Source organism: Anoplopoma fimbria, chromosome 6 (assembly GCF_027596085.1).
Source record: "Anoplopoma fimbria isolate UVic2021 breed Golden Eagle Sablefish chromosome 6, Afim_UVic_2022, whole genome shotgun sequence".
Classification (NCBI taxonomy): Eukaryota; Metazoa; Chordata; class Actinopteri; order Perciformes; family Anoplopomatidae; genus Anoplopoma; species Anoplopoma fimbria.
In genome coordinates this window covers 25,459,291-25,484,486 of record NC_072454.1, presented here as the reverse complement: position 1 = coordinate 25,484,486, position 25,196 = coordinate 25,459,291, and the positions used below count along the sequence as shown (strand labels likewise).

Here is a 25,196-nt window from a genome sequence, read left to right as displayed (position 1 = left end):
TTAAGACAACATAATTGTGTATCCAAATACATCAAGATAAGATTTCATCACGATATGATTCCATTGAAAGACTACGAATTATCAAAATAAATTATTGCCAGACTCAAGATTAAATGTCATCAGTGTTTACTGGTATTTGGTTATAAGCTAACCTTTCTGACAAATTTAAATTTTGACCTGATGATGGTGCTAGATGAAAAGTCAGAGGATCAAGTTATTAAAGTTTATCGTGATGGGAACATGGATGTCTGCACTAAATTTCATGGCAAGCCATAGATTGGTGTAGAGGTATTTCACTAAAAACCACAAATGCCAACTTCATGGTGGTGCAAGAGAAGAAATCAGTCGAATTCATCCTCTTAGCACAAGGAATGTCCCTTACACCTTTCAGTTCAACCAATAGTTGTTGATATTTTTCATTCTGGACCAAAGTGTTGTATGGACAGACAGACATTACCATCCACAGAGTCATGTTGCTAGTTTTGACTTTAAGGGGAAAGCTGTGTGTCCGAAACCCAGCCTTAGATACTGAGTGCTGAGGACACACATGGGGATGGACTAAATCATGTGGAGGAGGAGTCCAAACACCTTAACACAAACCTCACCTGCCAAGCACCTCATGTCACTCTATAAGCTTTCCAGCACCTCAAGATGAAGTTCAGTGCTTGTCACTTAAGTAGAACTGATCAGTGCTACTTATTAATGTACTGTACTAAAAAATGTGTATTAGAGACTTTACCATGTTTACTTGGGACTGTCACAGTTCTGCTCCATACTCCCCTGTCATTAGCTCACTCAGTTCACCTGTTGGCCACTCCCTGCTCATCAGCTCACTTGGTATATAAGCTCCAGTCACACACTCACTGCCTGATCGTTCTCTGCATTATGCATGACCTTCCCGCGTTTACCCTCAGACTGATCTCCTGTTACTGACCTCGCCTGTCTTGGACTCTTCTGCCTTGTCTCTGCCCCGTTAAACGTCTCAGCCTTCCGTCCCCGACCACGAGTTTTGCCTCTACTCCTCCTGGTTTCTGTCTGCCTGTTCCCGTGGCTGCTTGGAGTTTCCCCGGCTTGTAAATTAAATCCTGGCATGCCTGCTTTCCTCCTGGTTGTACAATCTCCCTGTGCTTCATAATAAAAATCCTACTAACTATTTCTTGAGTGAGTCATACTGCATTTGGGTCCTAAATACACCCGTGACAGGGACTTGATGTGGGACTTGTTGTAAAAGTAACAATTGTCTGTGTGTGTTTGGCACAATACTGTATTTTTTAGTGCCGGGAAGTTGATATATGTCTGCCCAGTACATTGCACAGTACTTGGAGGACACATTGTTTCTGAAATTTCTGTGCTTCTGTTATGCTGTTTTCAAGAACACAAGATATTGGTGAGGTTTAAAGCCAAGTATTCTGGAAAAGGCCTAGGCTGATAAGAAGGGCGGTAAAAGGAAGTGGAGGTTTATTCCACTGATCTTGAAGAACTAGAACAATTTGAGAACACATGAGGTCATTTTATTTCAGTGTATTTATGCAAGGACAATGCAATGATTTCACATTATAAATCTTTTATGAAAAAACTCACTAAAGCAGATCACTTAGCATTAACAGACCAGCACTGGCAAACGATCGCATACACCAAAGAGTAAATCCACAATGTACAGAAGCTGAAAAATGTTGCTCCACTGCTCTCTATGGGTTGGAACTTTCAAGAACTTCTGGTTGCACCACAGTCACTGTTACAGAAGCTGGTTAATATCAGCTGTCAAAGAAAAAACACCGTCAACAACGGTAAAACAGGAATGACTTATGTGTATGAATCTTATGTTTTCCATTTTATTAGTTTTTTTTTTCCATAAAGATATTCCATTTGACAATTTATCATGTTCTTCTTTCCTTCCAGGATCCTGCCAATGCCCGTGCACCCAGGTCAGAGTCAGCAGTATGTTTTAAAGCCCAAATACTACCACACACACACCACGCACACACAGACCCATGTCCAATCCCAACCTGAGAGGCCAATCCCCTTGACAGTGGGACACAACCCTCTCCATGGTGAGTAAGTCCCCCTACAGATCACCTTTTTCTTTCATTTGAACACTGTATGCTAATCTTGTTCCTGAAGGAAAGGTTTGGTCATTGTGGTGTGAAAATCAACCTTCAGAGACTTTTTGAGGTCCAGGGTCAGGGTTTTTGTAAGCTGTCATACGAAACGTTCTGTGGGGATACTCTGTCTTGTTATATGCAAGGTCAAAAAATTAACGCTCGCCAGTAACCAAATGTGCGAAAATTTGTGTTTGGCGTGTAAATTATGAAGACCACCTGCAACTCTGGCCAGTACGATAAAATGAATTTCCTACACGCAGTGGAGACAACTGCTGGTTGGCTGTCACTTCTGTACAGCGGTGTATTGGCCATCTGGCCTACCGGGACAAATCCCTTTATGGTGCGACATTGGTGGGCTGTAAAAAATCCTGAAAGTTTTTAGCGGCTGTCCAGCTCCATCTGGCCGTCTCTATATGCCTGCCGATACCACTAAATGTGTTAACTCGAATGTATTACACTGGTGTTTAAACAGTTTAATTAATATTTATGCCTATAGTGTTATGACTATTAATACTATAATATTGATTGAGAATCGAATATGAGACCAGGATGCTAAATCTAATATCAAATTTCAATAGTTAAAATTAAAGCTGTAAGCAGCGATGATCGGGCCCTTGCACTGCGCACGCGTCGGGGTACCAGCGGGATGCGGGCTCAAGAGGTGGCGAACGCCTGCTACAATCAGACACCGCGTCCAATAGTTGGATGTATTTTTCTTGCGTGGAGTGCGTGACGCTGGAAATTATGTTCAGCAAAAATTCCAACACTTCCTGTATCCACAATAAAGCCAGACCAAACACAGAAAACGCATTATGTTGTTTTATAACAACTATAGACCACATCATTTAAATGTCGTGTAAATCGGAAGCTGTTTGTCACATAAGATAAGATAAAATAAGATAATCCTTTTTTTTACAGTGTATTGCACATATTTTTATATTGCACAGATTAATATAGTTGTTTTTTAGTGATGTGTGGTCTATTGGGAGCAGAGATGGTTGTGCAGCCTGACAGCGGCAGGAAGGAAGGACCTGCGGTACCTCTTCTTCACACCCAGAGCTGCCAGAGTGTCCTGTGTGGGGTGGGAGATGTTGTCCATCAGGGATGACGGTTTAGCCCTCATCCTCCTGTCTCCCACCACTTCCACTGTATATAGTGGACACCCCAGGATACAGCTGGCCTTATTAACCAGTTTGTTAAGTCTCTTCCTGTCGGCTGTTGCGATGCTGCAGCTCCAGCAGACCACTCCATAGAAGATGGCTGATGCCACCACAGAGTCGAAAAAGGTCCTCAGGAGTGCTCCCTGCAGAGTGCTCCGCTACAGCTAGGCTGTTCGATCAAAAGTTTTTAATAACTTTTCATCTTAAAGGTCTTAAGATCATCCTGCCAAAATTTGAAGTCGAGGAGTTTGTTAAAGTTCAATACCTGAAAACAATGAAAAATGCCTAAAAATACAGAAAATGACCAAATTACTGTAGCGGCCCCTACTGGATGAATGGAATGAAAATTTCAGGGTATGTTACGATGCCAACATATTCTGCAAGTTTCGTGATGATAGGCCAAACAGTTTTCAATTTAATTGTGTTGTTGTACAAAGCCACGCCTATTATGTTCACTGAGATATCAACAAGCTTTTTATAACTATTGATGATATTGATTGTGTGATAACACAGAGAGTTTGGAAGCAATAGGACTTGGCATTTAGGAGAAGTATGCAAAAATGTGTTTTTAACATAATTCGAAATGGCGGAAAATCTAAGAGGCAGAGCCTAAAAGTTAGATTAGCCTGGTTTGTAGAGCAGATGGAACTGGATATGTGTGTAAAATTTCAAGTCAATCGGATTTACGGGACTTATGGGATCTGATGAATTCCCTAGGAGGAGTTCGTTAAAGTGTAGCGCCTGTAAATGGCAAAAATCAAAATGGCTGACTTCCGGTTGGGTTTGGAGCATGGTCCCATGAGGCTTTTTTCCACATGAGATACATGTGCTTAGCAAATTTCATGCATCTAGGTTAAACGTAGCACTGGGGCAGCTTTTTTGAAAATTTGTAGGGGGCGCTATCGAGGCAATTTCAAACGACAAAGCACAAATCTCATACGAAATATTTATTTACATCACCTATTACACGTGTTAGAAGATCCATGGGTTTATGAGCATCCCAAGCCACAGAAAAATCAACTTCCTTTTTAATGGCGAACAAAGCGCTGCCACGGCAACAGGGTTCAACGAAGACTAACAATATTCAGGATGATGCATCAACAAGGTCTTAAGGCTTTCCTTACCAGATTTGAAGTCGATCTGGTTCACTGGCTAGGAGCAGTACATCAAAGTATAAAGTTTCATTTCCTTTTGCCAGTAGGTGGCGCTATGCTTTTGTGATTTTTTTTTTTTGCATTGGAATCTGTTTAGCCCTGAACCAGCATCATGCATAAGAGATTTTGGCAAGATTGGACTATGTACCTTGGAGTTACAACAACTCCCTTTTTCATGGCGCCTGCCACAAAATGGTCGCCACGCCATGTCAAGGTCCTTGGATAAAAACTCACCATTTTGATAACTTTTGATCATAAAGGTCTCAAGATCATCCTGACCAAATTTGAAGTCGATTGAATAAATTCTGTAGGAGGAGTCGTCAAAGTACAGCCCCTGGAAATGACAATTTACTGTATCGCCCCCTAGTGGTAGAATGGAATAGAAATGTAAGGGACATACGCTGCAAAGTCTGTGGTTATAGGTCAAATGGTATTTAAGTTATGTGTATTGATGTAGGAAGCCACGCCCCTATCAAGTTCTTTGGTGCATATATTCTAAATGTAACGAGATATCAACAAGCTTTTGATAACTTTTGATGAGATTGATCAGATAAGGATCGCAAAAATGTGTTTTTCAAAAAATTCAAAATGGCAGAATATTTTGGTAGGCGGAGCTTAGGGTTCAAAGAGGATTTTTTTTGTAGAGCTCCTTGAGTTGCATGTGTGTGTAAAATTTAAAATCAATCGGATATTCGGGCTGAGGGGGCTTGCTTTTCAAACTTCTAGGAGGTGTTTTTTTCATGCCTGAGCCTGGGACCCATAAAATATCAACATTTTCACCAGTCCTGATATGCATGTCAAATTTGGTGAGACTTTGAGCATGATAAAGCCCTCAAAAAGGCAATTAATTTGGCAGAAGAATAATAAGAAACAATACAGTTCAAAGAGGGCCTTCGCAGCCTGACGATGTCGGTGCTTGGGCCCTAATAAGTTTATTATTTTTGGTGGGGAAAAAAAATCTGTGGCTTGTACATTTTTTCATCTACCAGCTAGCTTGGTCTATGAGCCAAAAAGTACATTTAACACTTGGTTATAATAGTCATTGATGACTCCATGGAGAAGTCTATGAACACGTGGTTCTGTATGGTCAGGGTATCTTCTAAAAAAGAGCACTTCCTGAGAGCGATGTTGATCTACTTGCCTCACATATATGCGCACAAAACACATCTGCTCTACCACTGTGAGGATACAGATAGTATATGGAGCCTGGAGTTGTGCAGTAACAGGATTTGTTCAAATTCCAGCTCCAGCAGTAATGGCAGCGGTAAAGACTTAAGCATTGCCTGCTGCTTAGGGCTGTCGAAAATGAGTTATTAGTCTCATTTTGTGAGGGCAATTTCAGACCAAGGCTGAGTGTGAGAGTTATATGAGAGATGAAATAAAAAAACTGTGTCATCTTGGGGAGAACCCCTTAATTTGCTGAAACAACAGGGGCCTGGATAGATATGAAAGGGGGTGGGGGCTGCCGGGAGCGGAGCCTGAATACCTGCTATCTACCCCCCTAGAAAAGTCTCTCTGCTACTCAAAAGCCTTCCCACAAAATACACATTACTCTCATTTATAATTTCAAGTGGAAGCCAGTGCTGACTGGCTGGTGACAGTCAAAAGCATGAATAGACCACTGCCGGAGTCTTTCAGTTTGTTACTTCCCAGTGCATAATGTATTTGTAGACAAACAGCTAATACACCACACTGTAAGCTATGTAAGGCTTAGGTTCCTATGATGAATGCCATTGGCTCGTGGCATTCACATTTTTATGAGACACATTTATTTCTGAGCTGCCCAAATCATTTAGATTAAAAAAAGGCTTTTTGGACCAACTTTGGCTGGCAGTCAAACTCTTATATATCTGACAGATCAACAGCAGCTATAATTCACAAACTGGTGGTTGGTTATTGTGGTTTGTCATAAATTCAAGGCCAATGTCAGACTGGCCACAATGCATCTATGAATAAGTCAATATTTTTCAAAGAATCTGTAGACTGCAGTTTGAGTGCTTGTGCTTCTGGCCACAGTCAGGCAGAACGACAAGGGGATATTAAAGGGGAGGTCAGCAGACAGCATAGTGTTGATGCTTGGTTCTACAGCGCTGTAGACTCAAGCAGACCCAGACATTGCCACAGTGACTCAGAGCTAGTTTCAAACTAAGATCCCAAGCTTCAGCTAACAGTTTGAAAATGCTAGAGAAATGACCAGACTTTGAGGGGAAATGGGGCACAAACACATATAGAGAGGGAAGAATTTCCAAATCATTCCTATTCATGACATTTGTTGGGAAAATTGAGAGCAATCATTTTTTGTATGGCTTTTAGATAATTAACAAGCCTCATTCCAAGACTTGCCTTATTCGTAGTATACCTCATGGCCTAGATTCTGGCATAAGATGGTCTGAGGGTTCATATATTGAACCAGTGCTCCTTTCCAAATGAGATACCAAAGGATTCACCATAGTGCCAAAACACAAGTGGCACTGGCTTCACAAACAGAAACAAGGAATGCTGTGATGCTGTGGACTAGATAAAAAGATTTGATTGATATAGTGGGATTTTGATTGTAACAATTTTCTATAAATTACACTCCAGGCATGTATGGTTGTCTACAAAGTATCAAATATCAACAAAGTAGGACTACAAAGTTGAATTTGGCTTGTGAAGTTGACAGGCAGCAAAGGAAGAGTCGACTACAAAGTAAAGTTCAGTATCAGTAGTAAAATACTTTATATATGGGGATTGGATTCAGACAAAGACGTGATTGAGCAGTGGTGTCCCAGAGTGGTTCTTTATGCAACCAACCATCTTTTACAGACACCGGCTTGCTCAGAACATTTGTAGCCCCCCAAAAATATTTTGACTTTCTTGCAGGTTGCATAGTGCACGGGCACAAAGTTTTCCGAGGATTCATTATTTCACAAAAAATGTTCCCCTTCAAAAAGCAGTAACATGACTTACACATCATATTTATTAGATCTTCATCCACAAGATAGTCAAGCAAGGGAAATAAAAGAGTTGCACCACTTGCAAGGCTGTGTCGTTACACACATATTCAGAAAATGTAGGTTATCCCACACATGATGTGTATGCTTCATAGGAAGGAACAACAAAGTAATGTTTAAAAACTGTTCTGTCGACTCCTGTGGCTTCATCTCTCAAGATAATATCAAGTCAGCAAACATGAACTGAGAGTGCAGATAAGTGTGCTTATCATATTTCATATTTCAGTCTTTCCCTCTCAAAGATGCAGCACTCACTGTGAGAGTCCCAGCCAGCCGGTCCCCCTGGAGTCAAGAGACCTTGGGTCACGGCAGTTTAGTATGTGTCTATATGTGATGAGTTTGGGGCCCGACTAAACATTGGCACTGGAACCCCTGTCAAGTATATCACAGCTTTGTAACTGTAAATCCGGGCCTCCCCACTGACAGCAAATTTGTATATCTTCAAATAGCACTTAAGGCCTCAGAGCCTAAGTTAATGGTATTACCCCGGCAGTTTTTTTCCCAGCATGCTGTCAGTGCTACACTTTGTGAAAGTAGCAGATGTGTTAGCTCTTCTAAAACAGGAAGCTTGCAACCTTTCTCTCAGCCCTGTCTCACGCAACAGACAGCCTGTCAGCAACTGGCTTTGGTGCCACATCTGGGAAAGTTATTTCTTGTCTCCCCTCAATCATTCCTCAGCTCTCCCACACCGGCAAAACACCCTCAGACAAATGTTAATAGTCTTGGCCCTGACTGAAGGTTTGGGCAGAGAGGATCCCCTTGCCATCACCGCAATGACCGAATAAGAGTGCCATGATGGTGTGCAATCAGAGAATGTTATTGCACAACTAGTTCACCTACCTACTAGTTCTAAGTTGTAAAACTCTAAAACAAGAGCGTGTCTGTCATGGATTTTTCTTAGGTTGAGATAAAACCTCTCTGGAGTGGCTCAATCACGTCTATGCCAGTAACCTTGATGTGGCCTGGTAGCTGAAGCATCCTGGTCTCTAAATAAACTGTTGGTGGAACATTGACCTCTCATGGTCATGTTGATAGAGTACTCCACTTATTCAGCATTGCACTCCTATAGCATTGTTGGACTCACAATGGACTATCAAAAAAAAAATCTTAATTGATGCAGCTATGCCCCTTCCTTTTCAAAACCTGGTGCCAACATTACCCACAATGCAACAGACCGCTGACAATCGGAGATTCGGGTTTGTCTAGAGAAATGTACAGAATAATATGCAGGAAAAAATAAAGAATACAACACATATGTATGAACAGAATACATGAAGATATATACCGTATGAACATAGCAGGCAGTGCAGGTTTAAGTATAAATATACAGAATAAAAAACCTGGAAAGAAACTTTGATGTGTAAACTTGGTGGAGTTCTCCATGAAACATAGGCCGATGTGATATTACATTCTCGATACTCACTTGTACCAATATTACCATATATACATACTGGTACAAGTAATTTGCATTGATTGAAAGCTAATTAGTAGTGTACTGTCAAAAGGCTGAAATGTATGACAAGTTACTCTGCTGTATATAAAATCTGCTCAAAGAGCTCAAGCTAGCAAGTTAGAGGGACTTAGAGGAACATATGCATTTATTCTATGCAAGCAGCAAACTTGCTTGCATAGAATAAGTCATGAGGTGTTAAACATTACAATTTACTCTTAAAAAGCATTCTGAATCAGTCCTGACTGCAGCGTCTGTACTGCATACGCTTTACCTCTGAGGCCTGTGCATTTGTTTCCCTTACATGGATCACATAAACCTCCTGCAGTCCAATGGAAACCTCAGAAAGAAAATAAATGACGCCCCTGACTCCAGTAATAACACTCATCATTCCTCCCATCCTGGACGAATCTAACCCTCAACATTTTTGTCCTTCAAGTTGATTGATGTCTGTGTTGTGTCTGAGATGCTCTCCTGACTCCCTTTCCATATGCTTGAAACAACAAAAGAAATCTGCCAGCAGCATGTGCATACTTACAGAGGCATGGATGTGAGGAGGAGGGAGGGAGGTTTCTGAGGATTTGGAAATGTTTTGTCAATGCTGTGGCCTGGGACCTCCTGCTCAGTCAGAGACTTGTCAAAGTAGTTTTGTTATGCTACGATGGATGTGATTGTTATGATTGTGCAAAGTACAGTGATGCTTAAAAAGCTGTTCGAAAACAGTCCTTTTTTCCTGGAAGAGAATTTGAAGGGATTTTTAAGGCAGATTCCTCCCACCAAGCAGATATCTAAACCACCTGTCGACAACCACATTTAAACTGACTGCTGTAAACAGCCATGAAAAGATTATAACAAAACAAGTGATTAGATTCTGTGGCACCTCCTCAATGTGACACCAAATGGGACTGACTTATAGAACATTTGTTGTGTGCTTCCTGTAGGTGTTGCGGTGTGTCCGCCACTTTGGCTCTAATCAGCCCTTATCAGTGCTGCTCTTGTGGTCCATTCGGCAGTTTGAGAAAGATTTAGCTGTATGACTGGCTGTTCAGTTTAGTCAACCACTGATTTTCACTTTATAACATTTTGTAGTTGAGTTTTAGTAAACTGAACTTCCTATGTAAATGTGTGTGTACGTGAGAATCTTTTTAACCCACTGATCTGAGATATGTAAGCTTAAGCAGGCCCTAACCTTAGATGTCTTATGAATTGTATTGTTGGAAAGCACTGACCAACTGTGTGTCTCTACTGTCAGAACAATATCATCAGAAAACGCTTTGGGAGGCAGGATTTTGAACAAATGTTCTTCAGAGTCTATATTTAAACCTTCATATTATTTGGTTTAACAGTAGCTCAGAATGAATGGTAAGTGCATGTCAGTGGTCAGCTAGCCATTGGCTGTAGTCCTAGCAGTGTGTGACCATCGATCTTTAACAGATGACATAGGGAAAGGCCTCTACTAATCCTTTGAAGTCAGTTTGGTGTGTCAACCGTATTTTGAGAAGGTTCCGACCTGATGTAATCTGTTAGTCAAGGTTTAGTATTGGGTCTGGGTTAGGGTCAGGGTCGGGGCCCGGGTAGGGGTCGGGGTCGGGCTTAGGATAAGGGTCTGGGCGTGGGTCAGGGTCGGCAATAACCTGATTAAACCTTGAAACTGGAGGCTGTAAGGTTTCTACTGAAATAAAAATAAAAATAACTGAAGAGTCTGAAAATAAGCAATCTGTGTTCCTCAGTTAAGTATGATAGAAAATATAAGTCACTTTTACCACAATGGTCAGATAAAATATAGGCTTCAGTAACACTGATAACTTCAATTTAGTTGTTGTCAAATGTGGGCCTACAAATCAATCTGTCAGCTAAGTTTTGAGTAAGAAGGTTCCAGTTCTGTGATCTGGAACCTTTTGTTTACATTTGGCTCACGGACTGTTCCTTTAATGAAGGGAGATTGCCCATCCAGAAATACCTTACTGGGCCTTTTCCTTCCTAGTTCTTTTTGGGAATAATCTTCCCATCAAAGGGAATTGTGCAAACCATGTTTAGACTTCAAATCTTGGGCCTCCTTATATGGTCCTAGAGGCATTTCTGAAACAACCCTTGGCTGTAACCACTAAATCATATTTTGTCCCTCGTTAATAGTCCATTTTTGCACCTATTAGTGAATTGTTAGGTAGCCCGGGGTGTCTTATCCAGTGTTTTTTTCCTGCCTCTCAGGTTTAGAAAGCATTCCTCCGGCTGCTTGGCCTTACTCCACGCGTTTGCACTGGTGTGAACAGCTGACAGCCACAGACAAAGCACTGAGCACTGGAGACAGGGGTTTGGAGCTGACGCAGGGATGCCGAGAACCACTGCACCGGGGAGAGATATGAAAGAGAATCAAGTTGAAAGAATTGGGGGCGGGGAGGGACAGGGAGACGCTGTCTTTCAGTACTTCCTGATCTTAGTGAGAGCTCATGACAAAGTGCTAACGTTCCTGAGAACGGTTTGCTAAAGCTCAACAGTAAAAAGGAAGTAGGAAGATAGAATGAGAAGAAAACCAGAGAGCAAGGAGAGCGGGCGCAGAAGCGGAAGGTGGCATGCCTGCTGTTTGTCTGTATTGGAATAAAGCTTGGAATGCTCATATGCCAATATCCACCTCTCAGAGACTTATAATGAAGAACTGGAAGACATCCCAGAGTTTTGTTTGCTGACTTCTCTCTGTCCCAGATTTTTTTTCTTGATTCCTGCTCCTGTTACAGAGGCGCCACTGGATTTAGGAGCAGTGAAAGAGGAGGAGGAACAGATATAGAGGGGGAGCAGGGAGGAGACACATCACACGTTTTTCTGAATTTAAATTACATAGTACATTTTGTGTTGATGTTTTGTCTGGAGCCTCACCAGTTGAATGTGACGAGCTCCAACTTGAAAGTGATTTCAGGTTTCCAATGGATCAAAGAATAACCAAAGTCGGTGTGCTCTCCCTCCCCCTCCTCTTGGTTTCTGCCTTGCTCTCGGTGGCAGGGGGCAACCATACAGGAAGGATCAAGGTGGTCTTCACACCAACCATCTGCAAATTAACCTGCATAGGAGGCAGATGTCACAACAACTGTGAGCTGGGAAACACTACCACCATCATCAGTGAGAATGGCCATGCTACAGACACCCTGACAGCACCTAACTTCAGAGTAGGTGAGTGATCCACAATTCTGTGTTGCTTTTGAGACCGTGTATAGTTACCAATTCACACACACACACACACACACACACACACACACACACACACACACACACACACACACACACACACACACACACACACACACACACACACACACACACACACACACACACGCACGCACACACGCACACACCTATACAAGCCTACTTTACCAACAGTGGACTGTATTTCTGCTCATTTTGAAAATACAAAAATGGAATAGAAAATTTACTTTTCAGGTCTTTTCCCAGAATATTACTGCAAATGTAGTTTTAATTTTTTTTTCATGAAATTGCCAAGAGGGGACTTGAATGATGTCTACCTATCAAAGAGGGGACTTCCATATACTGCAGTGGAACTGCTTGTACCCATTATTTCACCTAATGAGTGTTTGTTGACCACAAACACTTTCTTTCAAAAGTGGATAATTCAACTTTAATGATATCAGTATTTAGACATTTCTCTGTGATACAAATACATGCACTAATATCATGGACTGCAGTATTAGCAATAAGTTTAATTTATCAAACTGTAATCATATAAAACATTTTGAAGTTTAATTTTAAAGCTTGATCACAAGAGTTCATTAACTATAATTTTCTCTATGGGGAATTAATATTCTGCTGTGGAATTGCTGGTCATTTTTATGACCAGTGTGGAATGGTGAACTAGGCATTTTAAGGGATTCCCCTTATCCTGTGAATTATATGTTTTTTCATTTACTCTTAATAATTACACTTTGTGGTGGTTGTTCTGGTTTTTTTAGTGCATTTTTATTTTAAATTAATTTATGAATATAGCAAGGTCATAAACATAATGATTTACTCATTTTTTATATGGATAATTTGCTGTTCTAATTTGCTCCATATTCATCCATAATGGCATATTGATGTCAGTCTTAACAGTACAGAGGGGACCTACTATCCAAATCTAAATTAAGTATAATATAAAGGCTCTGGACAATACACATTATGTGGATATAACCTTGCATTGCTGAAATCTATCTTGAAGAGAAAAAAATATTATATTTTCATGTGAATTAAATAATTGTTGTTTCTTCAACATGTACAAATGAAATAGGAACCACCATTCTTATGACAGAGTTTTTTTATCTTATTTATTTATTATTTGTCAGTGACAATGGATAAAGACTATGTGTATGCATGCACACAGACATGCATGCAGTTACCTGCTGCCTGCAAGCATGTTTGCCTATTTCAAAATTTCTGCATTCAGGTAAATTATTCACTAAAGGTTCTCTGGCAAAGTATGTGTTTCTATCCGCAGAGACAGAGAAGTAAACATTATTTTTACATAAGCAAGAATGGTCAAACATGAGGTTTCTTTTGTCAAACTGTTTCTTATGACAACACAGAGATTGTCTTTTTCTGTACTAGTTTATAGGAGTGTGAGCGTCACTCCATACTATTTAACAGGGGACCAGTGTAATTTTGTTCAGGTTAAGAGGGGACTTCCGTCATTCTATACAATCCAAGCAGGGACAATCTTTTCTATTTTAGAACACAAAGTACAAGATGGAACTCTACACATAAAGTCCTCTTTGAAGGACTGAATCCTGTTGTGCTGGTTCTGAAAGGATGTTGGTAACTCCATCACTACCCTGAATATTTCAATGCCAATTTCCATACAAGTTAAACTGTGCATGCTGAAGAAGCATTTTAGTTGAAATATTTGGAAGTAAATACCACTAATGACCGACTGCTGCTGAGTATCAATGTGAAATTAATTCAGTATTGGTTGTGTGACTTCTACATTACATTACATTACATTACAGTCATTTAGCAGACGCTTTTATCCAAAGCGACTTACAGGAAGTGTATTCAACATAGGTATTCAAGAGAACTACTAGTCACCAGAAGTCATAAGTGCATCTCCTTTCTTAAACAAGCATCTAAAAGCATAAACCAGAGCAAAAGTATAGTGCAGAAGCAAATTACTACGAAAACAATAATTGCTACAAACTAATACGAATACAATAAGTGCTACGAGGAAGGCTCAGGGTAGTACTTCTTGAAGAGGTGAGTTTTCAGCCTGCGCCGAAAGATGGGCAGCGACTCTGCTGTCCTGACGTCAGTGGGGAGTTCATTCCACCACTGAGGGGCCAGGACAGAAAAAAGCTGTGACCGGGTGGATCGGCCGCAGGGACCTCTGAGCGACGGGGAAACCAATCGCCCCGAGGCAGCAGAGCGAAGTGGTCGGGCGGGGGTGTAGGGCTTGACCATGGCCTGGAGATAGGAAGGAGCTGTTCCTTTCACTGCCCTGTAGGCTAGCACCAGAGTCTTAAACTGGATGCGAGCTCTTACAGGGAGCCAGTGTAGGGAACGGAGAAGGGAAGTTGTGTGGGAGAACTTGGGGCGATTGAACACCAGACGTGCTGCAGCTTTCTGGACAAGCTCCAGAGGTCTGATGGCCGACGCCGGGGCTCCGGCAAGTAGTGAGTTGCAGTAGTCCAGGCGGGAGATGACCAGAGCCTGGATGAGCACCTGCGCCGTCTCCTCAGTGAGGAAGGGGCGAATCCTCCTGATGTTGTAGAGGAGGAATCTGCAGGAGCGTGTGACCGATACAATGTTTGCTGAGAACGTCCAGGGTCACACCCAGATTCCTCACAGTCCGAGTTGGCGTCACCACGGCATCATCAATGGTGATGGACAGGTCTCGGTGCGGGCAACCCTTCCCCGGGAGGAACAGTAGCTCGGTTTTGTCCAGGTTGAGCTTCAGGTGGTGTGTCGCCATCCACTTCGAGATGTCAGCCAAGCACGCAGCAATGCGTGCCTCCACTTGGGTGTCACCGGGGGAAATGACAAGACCAGCTGGGTGTCATCGGCATAACAATGGTAAGAGAAGTCATGCGGCGAATAACAGAACCCAGAGATGTTGTGTAGAGCGAGAAGAGAAGGGGGCCCAGAACTGAGCCTTGTAGAACCCCAGTAGTCAGCATGCGTGGTTCCGACACGGCCCCCCTCCATGTCACCTGGTAGGATCGGCCTGTCAGGTAGGATGCAAACAGGGAGAGTGCAGAGCCTGAGACGCCCATCCCCTCGAGGGTGGAGAGGAGGATCTGGTGGTTCACCGTGTCAAACACCGCTGACAGGTCCAGGAGAATCAGGACAGAGGAAAGAGAGAGTTCGCTCTTGCGGCGTGAAGCGACTCTGTCACCGCAAGTCTCTGACAAGTGACCCACCTTGAACCCGGACTGGTGGGGGTCCAAGAGGTTGTTCTGGTGGAGTTAGGAAGACAGTTGTTTAGAGACAGCGCGTTCAAGCGTTGTCTTTATGCGTTCTACTTTATGCAAACTCTAATAATATAATTACTATGATGCACCATTAGATAGCCTAACAATATATTACACCTTCTCTATTCTCCAATAAATGTAAATCTTTATGACAAAGATTGTATCTTTCAGAAAAAAATAATTGATTACAGTTTAGTTCAAAATTTCAAAATGTCTGCATGCAGGTGAATGAGTCATTAGAGGTCCTCTGGCAAATTATTTATTTTTATCTGCAGAGACATAACAATTAACATTTTTACAAAAGCAAAACAGTGATCAAACACTGAGCTTTTTACTTTGTCACATAACAACAGAAAGATAATCTAGACAATCTTTGACCAGTGTCATTTTGATCAGGCGAAGAGGGGACTCCAGTCATTCTGTACAATCCAAGTGGGGACAATCTTTTCTATTTTATAATTATGTTATGAACTTTCCACTTTAGACGGAAGTTCATAATTATAATTTGAAACATTAAACTGTATTTAAATGTCTGCACCTTGTTATGCTGGTTCTGAGAGAGGGCGTAGGTAACTGTTTTAAAGGACACATGATAGCAGGTTGTAAGACTGTTCAAGAACAGTAAACAGTGATTATCATAGTCAAAGCTAGATTTATATTGGCTGAATGTTAGTAAGAAACTGCCCATTCCCAACAGTAGCTTAAAGCTTATCATTCCTATTTTAAACCCTGTGCAATAGCATTTAAAAATATCTAATTTCCCTTAGGAATTACATGAAGGTTGTCACTTAAAAATAAAAATAGCAGTAAAAGGTATTAAGGCAGTGTGTACCATAATGGAAAACAGGGAATTGCAGACTTTCTAAATATTAAAATAAAAATGTTCCCTTCATAATCGAGACTTATTTAGGTACATACAATTTAGAGATTATTACAACAAGGAAGTGAAATTGGAGAATTCACAAGAAATAAACCCAGTGGTAAAAGTTATGATGAATGCATATCGGCCAAATAGTAAATGTGTTAAATTAATCCCCATGTTTTATGAAAGTATTATGGCATGTAAAGGCAAATCAACATTATATCTGAAATCAAAGTGGGAAAATTTCATCAGATGTATGGTGTGATGTGTGAAACTCAACATACCTCCACAAGTTCACAACAATTGAGGGTGTTCAACAAGGAAAATGTGGTGCGTTTTTTATTACACCTAAAATCAGCAGTAAATCATCTTCAGTACACCAACCCTGTTGGAGACAATGTGGTTGCTTAAAAGCACATTGTTTGGAGTTGTGAAAAACTGAACTCATTTGGGTAGATGCACATTCTGTCTTGATTAATGTTCTTGGATATAAGATTCCTTTGTCATGCACTGTCTTGCACTTGGGTCATGTTTCACCGGTGATACTGCAGGGGGACCTACACTTGGTTAAGATACTCCTTACAGCCACGAGGAAAACCATCACTAGAAGTTGGTTTAAACCTGATTCTCCTAAGCAAGATCAATGGTTTGATGTCATACAGGAAATAAGGACAATGGAAAGATTGACTTGTGTGTTAAGTTTGAGGGAAGATCTGTTTGCAAAGAGATCGCAGAAGTGGATACTTTACCTAGAGAAAGTATAAGGACACTGGCTTACTTTTTTATGTACACATTTAAGTGTAAGGCAGCTACTGGAAAATAATTTCTTCTTTTATCGGCTATCATGTTCTCTCACACGCTCTTGTTTGTTTTGTTTGTTTGCTTCTTTTTATTTTATTCTTTCTTTATTGGTTTACTCTGGTCAATATTTTGTTTATTGACAAGAATGTACAGTTGTGATACTAAAAAAAGTAAAGTAAAAAAAAAAATGTATGGTCATTGTAAATGTTAGTTCAGCCTTTGCTTTTGTGAAGATAGTGTTTCCTACTCTTTGTCTCTGTGGTGTGCAATACATATTTTGCATATGATAATCACAGTTTTAATAGCCTAAACATTCTTACAACCTGCTGTTGGCTGGATGGCAGAAACAGTGCTAGTAATACCTCAAAAGTAATTGGATTAAAAAAAGGGACTATTGACCATGCCAAAAGAGTTAAAAAGAAAAGTTTTGTGTGAGGAAAAGAAGGTTTCAATTCTGGTTTTACTGGCAGAGGGATACAGTGAGCGTCAGGTTGCTTCCATCCTTAAAATTTCAAAGACGGCGGTTCATAAGAACAAGGTCAAGCAGCAGACATTAGGGACAAGGCTACAGACAGGCAGAGGACGAAAACGACTCTCCACTCACCGGGATGACCGCCAACTCATTCGAATGTCACTCAACAACCGTAGGATGACATCAAGTGACCTCCAAAAAGAATGGCCAACGGCAGCTGGGGCGAAGTGCATGGCGAGGACGGTTAGAAACAGGCTCCTAGGGGCAGGGCTGAAGTCGTGCAAAGCTAGAAAAAAGCCCTTCATCAACGAGAAGCAAAGAAGAGCCAGGCTGAGGTTTGCAAAAGACCATAAGGACTGGACCAGTGTCTCGCACCTACTGTGACATTTGGTGGAGGATCGGTGATGATCTGGGGGTGCTTCTGCAAGGCTGGAATCGGGCAGATTTGTCGTTGTGAAGGACGCATGAATAAAGCCAAGCACAAAGTTGTCCTGGAAAAAAACTTGCTTCCTTCTGCTCTGACAATGTTCCCCAACTCTGAGGAGTGGTTTTTCCAGCAGGACAATGCTCCATGCCACACAGCCAGGTCAGTGAAGCTGTGGATGAAGGACCACCAGATCAGGACCCTGTCATGGCCAGCCCAATCTCCAGACCTGAATCCCATTGAAAACCTCTGGAATGTGATCAAGAGGAAGATGGATGGTCACAAGCCATCAAACAAAGCCGAGCTGCTTGAATTTTTGCGCCAGGAGTGGAATAAAGTCACCCAACAGCAATGTGAAAGACTGGTGGAGAGCATGCCAAGACGCATGAAAGCTGTGACTGTAAATCAAGGTTATTCCACCAAATATTGATTTCTGAACTCTTCCTAAGTTAAAACAATAGTATTGTGTTGTTTAAAAATGAATATGAACTTGTTTTCTTTGCATTATTTGAGATCTGAAAACACTGCATCTTTTTTATTATTTTGGCCAGTTGTCATTTTCTGCAAATATTTTTATTTAAAATTTCGGAGAAATGTTGTCAGTAGTTTATAGAATAAAACAAAATAAATAATTTTACTCAAACACATACCAATAAATAGTAAAACCAGAGAAACTGATAATTTTGAAGTGGTCTCTTAATTTTTTCCAGAGCTGTATATCATTTATCTGTACATAGTAGTCAAATTTTTATGTTTACCTTTGTTCAGCTATGTTATCACTCTTTTTAGCCGTATGTGTATTTCTGTGCATGCCCATTGAGAGCAAACATTTTTTTTACACACTCACTTGGCCATTAAAGCTGATACTGATTCTATTTCTGATTCTCATAAAGCTGCTCCTTGACCTCCCTCAAATAGGCCTTCTCTTTGTGCCAATACATGTATGACGCCATGTGACACAGATTGTAATAATGAGAATAAATAAAACAAATGACAGTTTGATCAATTATTTTTCCCATTACAACAATGTAGGTAAGGAGCAAAATACACTCCTCTGCAGCCAAAACCATATGAGCTATCAACAGCTGTTGTTGCAGTAGTTTAACAGTAGCTTTGTGAATAATATTAATCGATCTTCATCAATCTGATTTATCCGTTGTATCGCAAACGAACTGATGACTACCAGTACTTACTATATTTTCCCATACCATGTTAAATTTTGGTTCTCTGTCAATACCTTAATGTCACTATCCAAAATAGATTATTTTTGTTGCTTTACTTATACTTTAGTAATACAAATTAAAACAATACAGATTATATTATATTTAGTTTAGATAAATAAGCATGATATATTTTGCTTATTTCTTTTTAATTCATCCATGCTAGAGCGTGAATGTCGCTCCATGCTATCTAAGAGGGAACTTGTGTCATTATGTACTAGCCAACAGTGGACCTCTGTCATTCCATACAATACAAGTGTGGACCCTTCTCTATAATATGAATCAACAACAACAACAAAAACATTTCTATAAATATAGATTGAGGACACAAGTAAATTGTAAAATTAATTAAAATCCAGTGCCAGTACCTGTTTAATAGCTGCTTGTAAAAGCTGTCCAAAGGTATTTTTGTGGACGGAATAATTTTAAAGGTCTAGGTAAAGTCTCATGTCAAAGATAAGAAAGAAAATAAAGGATTATTCTGCTGACTATTTTTTTACTTCTAATTTTACCCTGGTTGTTTTTATATTGTTTTCCCTTCTTTTAGATTCTAAAATACATATTACTCTCCTGCCCTCTGGGTAGCTCTTTAGATTATTACCATGGCAAAACTGAAACTTAAAGTGTTCACTAAAGTTGAGCATTTCTATTTTGTTACATAACCATAATCAAAAAATCCTGTTTCAAGAGACAGGTCTCTTCACAAAGTAGCCTTCTTAGTGGCTCGCCAGCCATTCAAACAATTGACGAGTGTTAAAAAAAGATGTGTGTGAATGGGTCGTTAAAATACCTGCTCCAGCCTGCCGGATCAGTGCTGAGTATGGAATTAAACACTCACACACCTTCAAGTCCCCACTTGGCTGAAATTATAAAAAAAATGTACCAGAAGGTTTTAGACATGATTTTAGCTTGATTTAAGGCAGTTCAGTCCCCTGTTAGTGACTGGTTTAATACCCCTAAGTCCACTGTTGTATAGGAAGGTAAGTGTACACACACACACACAACACACACACACACACACACACACACACACACACACACACACACACACACACACACACACACACACACACACACACAGAGAGATATATTATATATAACTATGAAATATTGGAACTCAACAATTTGAACTTCAATATTTTACATATTGGTAGCTGTGTAGTAATCTTGATTTTACATTAGGCTCTCTTAATCAAATTCACTCTCCTTTTTTGTTGACATCAAAATATTTTACTTTATGCTAGCAAGTTATCAAGCTTACAAACACCCTTCAGAACAGTCTTCTATGATTTCTGTTTCCATTCTGCATGTGTTTCTTTTTATCTACTACACTTGTTTTTTTTTAACTTCATTCAAAGTCCTATAACTTTAGTTGCAGAATCTGACCTTCTGCCCAGGGTGCTGCTATTATGGCAAGTCTTCACATACAAATGTATATAAACTTAAACAAACTCAAATACATTTACAACAATGGTGGGTCTTATGTCTATGTGAGAAAGGAAAGGAGTCACTTGACAGACCCACATATTTATATACATTTTTTTCCCAATTCTGCCACCACTCATCTCTATGGAGTGTTTTAGCATCTTTTAGCTACTTGTTTTGGTTTGCTGCTCACAAACTCTGCTCTCATCAATGATGTTGATCTGCCCAGCACTAAGCAGCATACAGACAAGACATGGTGGAGCATTTAGGAGCTAAAGGGACAGTTTTTTTTATAACAGGAATAAAAAATACAGAGCAAAGAAGAAAGTGAATATTTGACTTACATTGATCAGATGGCCAGAAACACAGGTCCTAATGAATGCTACTGTTGCTCCGTGTCTGCTGGATATGTAGATGAGCAACTGTGTACTAAACAGGTCCCCTATATCAACTTCATAAGGTGATAAAATGTCAAGGCTGTGTAAAAAGTGGTTAAAATACATGTTCCCCAATTTCAGGTTATTTGAGCTTATTCAAACTTAAATTAAGTCCATGAATTTAGTTGAACTGAATTTAGAAAATGTATCTGTCTAATGTAGTTCATTTCACATGCTTATATAGAATGTAGTGCAGTCATTGTTCCCAGTGTTTGTTGGTCAGGACTTCTACTTATGTATAAAAAGGATAAATAAGTAATTTAAATAATAGAAATAAATAATAAAATACATGGATGATGGAAATTCTAGATGAGAAAGCCGTGGAGCTGGTTAAGGGTATTTTCTTCCCTTTTAATTCTATTAAGCTTGAAGTTTCTCCCTGCTTCGAAATAGGAGATATACGTTCCAGGCACATCTCTGGACTCACTGACAGGTGAACATTACTTTAAATTGATATTGATAATCAATTTAATGCTGACAAACTCTGTGATTTGAGAGTGACCCTCATTTTGGTTTCTATACGAGATTAACAGACTTTAACTGAGTGTATACAAGAATACTGCAGCTTCAGGTGATCATACAACAAGTTCTGGGCAATGGAACATGTTATGTGGGTGTTCTATAATGTGTTGCACAGACCAGGCAAACTGTGTCTGAACTTGCCTCAGTCCTTACAAGGAGCAGAGCTCCAGCTCTGACACATGCAGAAACATGGGAAGATCGGAACAAGAGGAATTCCTGTCTGACTCAGCTGAACAAATTAGAAAAACTGAAGCAACCCGGAGGGATTGTTTTCTTTTGTTTACTGGAATGAATTTGTAGTTACAGCGGGTAAAATAAGTATTGAACACGTCACCATTTTTCTCAGTAAATATATTTCTAAAAGGTGCTATTGACATGAAATGTTCACCAGATGTCGGTAACAACCCAAGTAATCCATACATACAAAGAAAACCAAACAAATACGTTCAGAAATTAAGTTATGTGTAATAGAATCCAATGACACAGGGAAAAAGTATTGAACACGCTTACTGAAATTTATTTAATACTTGGTACAAAAGCATATATATATATATATATATATATATATATATATATATATAGATAGATAGATAGTGGACTGAGTGGACTTTAAAATGTTGGGTTTTTCACAAATGTAGATAAATAAGAACCACATACATTATGTCGGTAAGTGAACTACATTTCATGCAAAGAAATCTTGCACTGCCAATCATAGATCAGGTTCTGAGGCCGTCAAAATATATTTCAATACACTGACAATAACTTTTCCAACAGAGTTTATTAAAAATTCTTAACCTGTTTTAATAGCACAATAATGAACCTCTATTGCCTTTTAAGAGATAACTTCAAACAAACGAAAAGTAAATCACTTATTTGGAATAAATGTGAAAAGCTATCATGTACTGACTGCAGGCTCAATCAAGCTGGCAGGGTTGAACCAAACACCTTACACTGAGAGCAGAAGCAGAGATGTTTGTGTTATTTTCAAGATAGGCAGTCCCCATTTTAGACAGATAAGTTAAGTTGTGTGAATGAGGTGAATGACATTGGCTATGACAATGGCTTTGGATAAAAAAACAAAAAACTATGGCACTTCTGTCTGCCACAGAAATGAATCATCAAACTCTGTATCTATTATAAAACAGCATTGCAAAAGTGGAAGGTTGGCAAGAAAAAGCTGGAGTCTAACCAGCTAGTAGAGACTCGTCATAGGCCCATCAGACCACCATGTCTTTAGCAGTCTTTTGGATTTAATGTAGTTTCATAACAGCAAAAAAAAAGAAAAACAGAGGAGAGGCTTGTTTACTCCCATCAACAACCCAGAGTCATCTATTGGTTACATCAGTTGGAAAAATTGAACAGTAAACCAGATATTTGTTTAATTGATTACTACTATTCCAGATTCGCATTGCACATGGATCTGACTGAAGGTGGAGAAATAGAGCTTTAGTCTCCTTTGCCTGCCCAGGCTCGCCTCGTTCCTCCCCTGCCCTGACTCTTCCCTTCCTTCCTTCGTCCTTCTCATCTGTGTGATAGAGGGGAACTGGACAAGCTGAAAGTTTTTTTGAAGTCCAGACTGAGCCCAAACGGCTGAGACAGAATAAATCGCACTTGTCTTGTTTATCATACCTACCCGAGGAGAAAAGCGGTTAGAGTGTTGATTCAAGATACAATGGAAGGAAGGGGAGGATCTTTTCAAACTCAGCCCACAACCTATGATGAGATGTTGGCCAATTAACAGAGCCAGCAAAGTCCAGAAGATAAGGCAAAGGAAAAATACAAACCTCGAAGCCATATAAAGTATATCAGTGTTTTGTAATCACAGATTTTCTAGTATTGTGGAGTTTGTATTACTTACTTAAAAATGATTGGATCACAGTAAAATATACTTTCTTTTCAACCAACTGAATTCTAGTTATACATTTGATAGATGCCTCAAGGCTTTTCACCAGCTAATCAGCAGAAAAATCATCCACAGTACACCGGCCCAGTTCTTCATCCGTCTGTCTGATTGTCTCTAAGCCTGCCTGGCTGTGTCTCTTCTTCTGTTACGTTGTTTCTAGTTATATAATGGTAAACCTAAAACGCCAAATGCAGAGGTTAACTATGCGCTCCCCACCAGATTTTGTGAAGCTCTGGTGGTGGACTTCGTAACCCACGAGGGGAGTCCGGGAACTTTCAACTCTTGTGAACAATTTTGTGCTCCAGCACTGGTGGAATGTAACTAGGTATATTTAAGCTACTCAAAGACTATACTTGAGTACAATTTTGAGTTACCTGTACTTTCGTTGAATAACTCCATTTTAATTAACTTTATACTTCTTCCACTACATCTCAGAGGGAAATATAGTACTTTTAAAATCACTACTTTTATTTGACAACATTAGTTACTAGTAAGGCTACTTTGCAGATTCAGATTATTAATGTAAAAATATAAATTAACCATTAAACTATGATGTATTTGTCACAGTTCTGCTTCCATACTCCCCTGCCACTCTATCTCTCACCCACCTCATCAGTTCAATCACTCTCACCTGCCCACTCTGCTGCACCTACTCAACGCATCAGCCTTCTGTCCCCGACCTCGAGTTCTGCCTCTGCACCTCCCGGTTCTGTCTGATTATTAATTTTGTCTCTAATAGTTAGAATCTTATCATTAAAGAAGTTCATGAAGTCACTACTACTGAGGTTTATAGGAATACACGGCTCAACAGAGCTGTGACTCTCTGTCAGCCTGGCTACAGTGCTGAAGAGAACCCTGGGGTTGTTCTTATTTAAATCTATTAATGCTGAGTAATAGGCTGCAGTTGTCACAGTTCTGCTCCATACTCCCCTGTCATTAGCTCACTCAGTTCACCTGTTGGCCACTCCCTGCTCATCAGCTCACTTGGTATATAAGCTCCAGTCACACACTCACTGCCTGATCGTTCTCTGCATTATGCATGACCTTCCCGCGTTTACCCTCAGACTGATCTCCTGTTACTGACCTCGCCTGTCTTGGACTCTTCTGCCTCGTCTCTGCCCCGTTAAACGTCTCAGCCTTCCGTCCCCGACCACGAGTTTTGCCTCTACTCCTCCTGGTTTCTGTCTGCCTGTTCCCGTGGCTGCTTGGAGTTTCCCCGGCTTGACTCCGCTGTGTGAGTCGACTCATGCCTGGTTTTCTGCTTGTGATTCCCTGTGCTTTACCAATAAAACTCTTACTCACTATTCCTCTTGTCAGTCGTACTGCATTTGGGTCCTAAATACACCCGTTACAGCTCTGGCATTACGGAGGGCCTTCTTATATTTTTTAAGACTGTCTCGCCAGACTAACTGTGATTCTTCCACATTGGTGGAACGCCATATCCTTTCAAGTTTTCGCGAGTTTAATTTGCAGGTTTGAGGGTTATACCATTGAGCAAACTTTCTTTGTTTTATTATCTTCTTTTTTAGAGGAGCAATAGAGTCTAGTCACTAGACTCTATTGCTCCTCAATGGATTAGCTTGTTTTTACCATAGAGAAGTTTACAAAAAAAAGCTGTTGGCCGATCGTGCCTGTAAACGTAGCGGCGAGGGTTTCACTATCGTTTACATGTTTGTGCTTGTTGCACAGATGTATTGATAAAGTATTGGCTTTTTATTGCAAATATTTTATTGCACATACAGTAACAAGCGTACTTGCCATCAACTGAAGTATCCTTTACTTCACCTGGTTCACTGCACCACAGTGGCCTCTCTGCTCACGTTTGTGT

General features: G+C 40.3%; 1 protein-coding gene across 4 annotated transcripts in view; it reads left to right on the top strand.

Annotated features, from left to right (window-relative positions):
• The window catches only part of ltbp1 (latent transforming growth factor beta binding protein 1), a 112,890-nt gene that overhangs the window by 25,935 nt on the left and 61,759 nt on the right, over window positions 1-25,196 (top strand). For all 4 annotated transcript variants that reach the window (XM_054599687.1, XM_054599686.1, XM_054599685.1 and 1 more), the window contains exons 4-5: window positions 1,900-2,051; window positions 11,854-12,021. In XM_054599687.1, coding sequence (XP_054455662.1) covers window positions 1,900-2,051; window positions 11,854-12,021 — 320 coding nt within the window. The remainder of the gene's footprint in view (window positions 1-1,899; window positions 2,052-11,853; window positions 12,022-25,196) is intronic.